This window comes from Alligator sinensis, unplaced genomic scaffold (assembly GCF_000455745.1).
Source record: "Alligator sinensis unplaced genomic scaffold, ASM45574v1 scaffold140_1, whole genome shotgun sequence".
Taxonomy (NCBI): Eukaryota; Metazoa; Chordata; order Crocodylia; family Alligatoridae; genus Alligator; species Alligator sinensis.
Genome location: NW_005841836.1, coordinates 3,601,624 through 3,607,787, shown reverse-complemented (window position 1 = coordinate 3,607,787; position 6,164 = coordinate 3,601,624). Strand labels below are relative to the sequence as shown.

The window sequence follows — 6,164 nt, the reverse complement described above, 5'->3', positions numbered from 1 at the left end:
GCTTCTCCATGCCATAAAAGGAAGTGATTGGCAAAGAAAGTGTTAACACTAACAATTAAAACCTCATCACTGATCTTTAGAGATTAATGGGTGCTGAGAAGTTCACACCGCTAAGTCCTCATTCTTGGCTGTCTGCCACCTCCAGAAGACACTGTATCCACTGGGAAGACACTAATGCATCCACTGCCAGGGGGTCACATTTGAAACGATTTCTTTGCACACAGGGGAGGGAGGGCTGGGGGTTAGGAACAACGAAAATGAAAGCTGAAATGCTTATGAATGCTCCATACACCCAATCGCACGCACACGTGACCTCTTTGGTATGCTGAGTGACTACAGGCAGATCTGGACACCAGGTGATTTTACCATCTCATTTCCAGTCAATGAATGTTTGAGAGGCCCACAGCGCCTCAGGATTTCTGATCAAACAACAATGAAGTATCAAGCTATCGGGCCACTTCTGAAAGGGCCATTTTCCTGTTTGTAGGAAAGGCTGCACCGAGTCGCACCGCAGATCCACCTAGTCCAGTACTCTGTTTCTCACGCTGGCAGGAGTGGATGCCGAAGGCAAGAGCAGTTGAACAGACTGACCTGTTCCCTGCCTCCTCCCCACTATCCAGACTGACCTGTTTCCTTTCTTCTTACCCCTACAGTTTATTTTTAACACAACACAATTTTCCTGGCCCACATTTAAAACTCAACAGCCGAAACTTTCAAAGCCACTGATAAGACCTGGTGGCCCAACTCTTATTCATTTCAGTAAGAAATGTCTAGCTACGTCTCCCACATGGCTTTGAAAATCCCAGACTGCATAGCACATTGAAGTCAATGGAAAGACCTGTGCCAGCTTCAAAAGGCTTTGTATCTAACCTATAGTATCCTAGCACAGAAGCAATCAAAGATGTTCTGAAACTCATACTCTGTTCCCATGCCTGGGCATACCCCCGCATGGAAGGCCATACCTTACATGGGTATTGTAAGCAGATCTCTGAGCAAAGCTTGCAAGGCAGCGTTCACATTTGTAGGGCTTCTCTCCTGTGTGTGTGCGCATATGAACTGTGAGGCCGCACTTGGAGCTGATAACCTTGTCACAGTATGGGCATGCCTGAGGGCTCCTTTTCTTTTCATGAACCCTCCGAACATGGTCATTGATATCCTTCTGGCGCTTAAATCTCTTGTCACAGGACATGCAAGGGAAGCGCCTCTCATCACTGTGGACAGTGAGCTTGTGCTGTTTCAGGTTCTGGCGATTAGAGAAGAGCTGGTCACATAGGTTGCAGCTGTATTTGGTGACAATGTTAATATTATGCTTCAGCTCCATGTGTGACTGGTACTGCTTGATGAAATGGAATGACTGATTACACTTCTCACACGTGTACATTTGGGGCAAGATTTTTGATCCATTGCGAAGTGACCTCCTGGGCTCAAATTTACTGGCCAGCTCCGAGATTAAAGTATTTTCATCTTCCCCTTGGGCAGGGAGCAGCTTTTTAATGACGATGCAGGTTTCCTTGGAGTCTGGCTCGCTTGGGGCAGAACAGCAGGTCTTCTTTTCCCCTGGGCTGGCAGCATCCATGCCAATCATCTCACTTGTGTCTGTTTTGTTATGCTCAGCTAGCTTGGCCATCCCAGCTGTTGACTCTGAAAGAGCAGTCCCTTCCTTGTTAGGATCTGTAAGTTGACATTCCACAAGTTCATAGCTGGTTAATAATTTCCTGTGTTTCTGGCCATCCCACAGTTTTCTTTGTAGCGGTGTTGCCCCAGATGGGGATGAATTACCCAGTTCACTGTCTTCTGTTTGTGGGACATAAGCCCACTGGGACCCACCATTTTTGTGTATCTGACCTTTTAAATGGACACTTGGATCTAAGCCTTCCTTACTCTCCGAGTTCATTTCTTCGCAAATATCAAGCAAATCCTTGCACTCAAGTCTCTCAGCTATTTCCTTCATCCGATGCAATTTCTCTGCCTCAATCTCTACTTCGGCAGTATAAACAAACTCCAGGAAGGAAGTGAATTCTTCTGTATAAATGTCTTGTAGAGTCACTGTGCGGGTCTTAGTGTCTAACATCTCATCATGAAGAAACAGCCCCTTGAAGTAATTGCTGGAAGCTGCCAATACAGCCTTGTGAACCAGAAACTCCTCTTGAATTCCCATCTGCTCGGTGTGGACTATCACGTCACAGAGGTGACCGAACTGATAGAGTGAATGCAGCGCCCTCAGAAGGTTCGAAGAAGCAACTTTGGATTTCATCACTATCTTCTTTTTCTCCATCCTGCCAGGAAAACAAAGCAAGAAAGTCTATTAGATCACTTCTTCCCTTGTACTAGTCAGCTTCCCATTCAGCTTAGCTGTTAAATTGGATATCACTCACTCACACTAGCACCTGGGACACTCACTGAGACTCCCCCTCTTAATTACTAACTCCCAAACCCTGGCAAAGCCACCACCCTCCCTCTAAGCTACTGCCCTCACCAAAGATACTTTGTTAATGTGTCATGACAGGTTTATTTTTTACTTTAGGATCATCCTTCCTAGCTCATAATCTGCAGCACATTTGGCAGCAGTGTAGTAATAGGACTGGCACACAACGCACTGACAGCAGTAGTCCTAATATGGTGCTTTTCATTGGCAGATCTCAAAGCACTTGAAGGAGGGGAGCCTCATAGTCTCCATTTTACATACAGGGAGACTGAGGCACAAAGCAGGGGAATGGCTAGTCCATGGTCTTCCAGCAGGCCAGTGGCAGAGCCAGGAACCAAATGCAGATCTCCCAAGTCCCAGTCCAGGGCATATCCCCCACAGCACCATTTCTCAACCCGTGGGTCACAAGAATATTTCAAAGGGTCGCAAGCAAGTTACATAAAAAGATGCTGCTTGGGGTGACTGGAGACAATGGGCACATGTGCATCTGCATGCACATGCAGCCAGGTAGGGCTGTGGGAGTAGCGCCAGTAGCTGGGTCTAGGTATGGGGAGTGGAGGTTGGAGGGCCAGGATTTGGGGCGGGGAAGGGGGAGAGAGAGAGAGAGAGAGAGAAAGTGTGTATGAGTGTGTTGGCACTGGGGGAAGGTGGCCAGGAACTGAGACTTGAGGGAGAGCTGTGTGGTCAGGCACGCAGCACTGGGGCCAGTGGGTGCCTGTGCTCGCAGGGGCAGGGTGGCTGGGAGACACTGCTCAGAGGGGCAGAAGGGGCCATGATTAAGTGGCCTGGTGTGACGTGGCAGCCCCAGCCCAGGGCAGGGGGTGTGCCACAGGCCTCTCCTCCTCCTCTTCCCTCGTGCCTGTGCTGAGGCTGGACTTGCTCTGCTGCCATTTGCATGAGCCAGAGCTGCCGCAGCCACTGAACTCTGGCCTGAGTGGGATGGGGGCAGCTGGGGGCCCCTCCGGCAGGGTTGGAAGGGGCAAGGAGCTGTGGGTCAGGAGTGAGGGACACCAGCATGGCCCAGGGGCAGGGGATTCGGGGTTGGGCATTGGCAGGGGCGGGGGGGGGGAAGGGGGGGGTCAGGACAGGCCATGGACTTTTGCAAATGGGTCCTGGTAGGAAAAATGTTGAGAACAATTGCCCTACAGTATGTGGCTTCCATTCCAGCAATAGGTGGTTAAATCTCTGTTGAGCCAGCACATAACAAAGTCATCCAGGCTTGTGGACAAAGGGTGAGAGATATTAGTGAGATTTTCTACTTGGAGGTTAGATTTACAGGATTCACATTTACCACAGTTATAAATGCAAAGGAACTCTGAATAAAATAAAACAAAACCATAATAATGCCAGACAGCCATGCTCACTGCCAAGTAGCTGTTTTTACCATTATTTTCAAACTTTCAAAGACACTTTCTGAAAAGAACTTTAAGACTTTTCCACAAAGAAATCTCTGCATTTCCCCAACCTGCTATAGATATAATCCTGTAACATTACTACTATGAGACAGACTCTTTAAGTTCTGTAGCTTTCCTGTCTCAACACGCACAAGATACATGTACACTTTAAAGCAGGCGTGTCAAACATATGGCCCACGTGGCTCCTGGAGTGACTGGTAATTCAGCGGCTGTTCTATGAGGGTTGATGCTGCTGTCACTCACCCTGCTGCCAAATGTCCAGATGTGGAAACCCTGCTGGGAACTCAATTCTGCAGCAGCATGGCAAATATCGGTGGTGTTGACCCCCACAGCTCCCTGAGCTGATACAGTGGCTCAGGCACCCATGGGAGTTAATGCTGCTGTTGCTCACCCCACCAGCAGAGATTCATAGATTCTCCTCTGGGTCTGGATCCAGTCCACAAAGAACCCTGTGGTCCAGATCAGGCCTGGGGCCGTATCAGTTAGATGTTTCTGCTTTAAGGCAAGGGCTGACACTTATCTGTGTTTGTACAGCACTCAGCATGCTGGTGTCCTGATCCTAGCCAGGGCCCCTGGATGCTGGTCTGATACAAATATGCTTACTAATGTTGTATGCATGCAACAATTGCAGTAGCAATCATCATTACTACTCAGCAACAAGTTATTGATTTAATAGGTTACATCAGTTTTACCAGCACTGTACAACCAGCTTAGTACCATTCACACATCCTAAAAGTTTTAGTAATAAACTTATATGCAACTGCCTCCTGGGTGCCCAGTCTGAGATATATAAGAGGCACTTAACCTCTGCAAGGCAGAGATTTATTTACAAATCCAAATAGTTCATGGCAAAAAAGTCCTCAGTGGCAAAAGTATTAATCAGTCACTGCACTGCTTAACGTACTAATAAAGGATACTTATGACTTTGTTATATAAGATCTAAGAATTGAATCTGATCACTTACTCCAACATAAATCTGCTGCAATTCCAATGACTTGGGTGGAGCTACTTCTGATTTACAGCAGTGTAAGTAAAGGCAGAAATAGGTCCAGCCCGTGTGAAAAGAAAACTCTATATAAGTTTGGAGTTTCTAAAGTGCCTAGCATTGACTTCAGTGGAAACACACAAAAGGACAAACACTTCAGAAAACTGCACCCTCAAGGAATTTAGACTAGGGAGCAACTGAAAAATAATGTAATGTTTTGCTTCTCAGTATTAGAAAAGCTAAAATAACATAATAAGATGGCTGGTTTCTCAAAATAAGATACAAGGGTTAACTTGAGTTGTGCATTTCATAAACCAGAAATACTGCAGAGAAGAGGAAGATGGCAATAGCTACCCCACAGTTCAGATGAACCAGTGAAATGAAAGGCTAGCAACACCTGTACAGAGTACTGGTTGCCATTATGAAGTTACCACATGTAAATATGCTATGGCTGCCAATAAATGTAGTCAGATAATACTAATCAATGGGTGCGTTTACATGTGCAGTTAATTCACAGCAATAAACTCTGATGCAAATAGCACTGGAATTCTGTGCTCCAAGGTGTGCTGTTTAAATGTGCGCCCAGGACCACCACACGCTGAGCTGGGGTGGAGGAGCCCCGGCTGGCAGGGAGCCTGGGGGTCAACCTGCCAGCCCGGGGCTGCTCCAACCCAGTTCAACATGCTGCTGAGGGACTGGCTGGGGCATGAAGGTGCTTTAGTGTGGAGCTAACTGGCAGGCAGCCCCCACACTGAAGCTCCCTTGTGCCCCAGCCAGCCAGGACAATGTCTACATGTGAGTTGTTGCGCATGAAAAAACTCTGCAGCAGGATAGTACTTGTATTTACAAGTACTAACCTCTGCAGAGTTTATTAGTGTCCTGCAGTGTAACAGGGCCACATCTGAAGACACCAAGATATTTACAGTGCTAATTAGGCATCTCCACAGTAAACATCTCATGTTGATGCGTCCAGTAAATCACCAACAAAGCCCCTTACTGAGCAACAGATTTGTGTATTTTAAATTCAATAACTAACTTATTATTTAGCACCACATGGATTCTCAATGACTGTACTGTTTTAGCAGAGCTTGTTTATTTCCAAATTCTATCTATCTATCTATCTATTTGACACGACTTTCCAAAATCAGTGCAAACAGAGATTGTCTATCCTGTGTGTTCTTGTCCATTTCAATAACTCAGGATAGAACAGGGATGGAAGGGTACACCCTCCCAAACAATTCTTGGTAGTTATCCATTGCAGCCTTAGAGTTTCTAGGGCACAGTCACAAGAGGTGGCAAGTCTTACCAAGGTCAGTAGATTGGCCTCAGCCATTGCTGC

At 46.8% G+C, this 6,164-nt stretch overlaps 1 protein-coding gene across 3 annotated transcripts in view; it reads right to left on the bottom strand.

Moving 5' to 3' along the window:
- Positions 1 to 6,164, bottom strand: part of LOC102374608 (GDNF-inducible zinc finger protein 1-like) — a 39,503-nt gene that overhangs the window by 18,746 nt on the left and 14,593 nt on the right. For all 3 annotated transcript variants that reach the window (XM_025202031.1, XM_006015423.3, XM_025202033.1), the window contains exon 2: positions 963 to 2,276. In XM_025202031.1, coding sequence (XP_025057816.1) covers positions 963 to 2,276 — 1,314 coding nt within the window. The remainder of the gene's footprint in view (positions 1 to 962; positions 2,277 to 6,164) is intronic.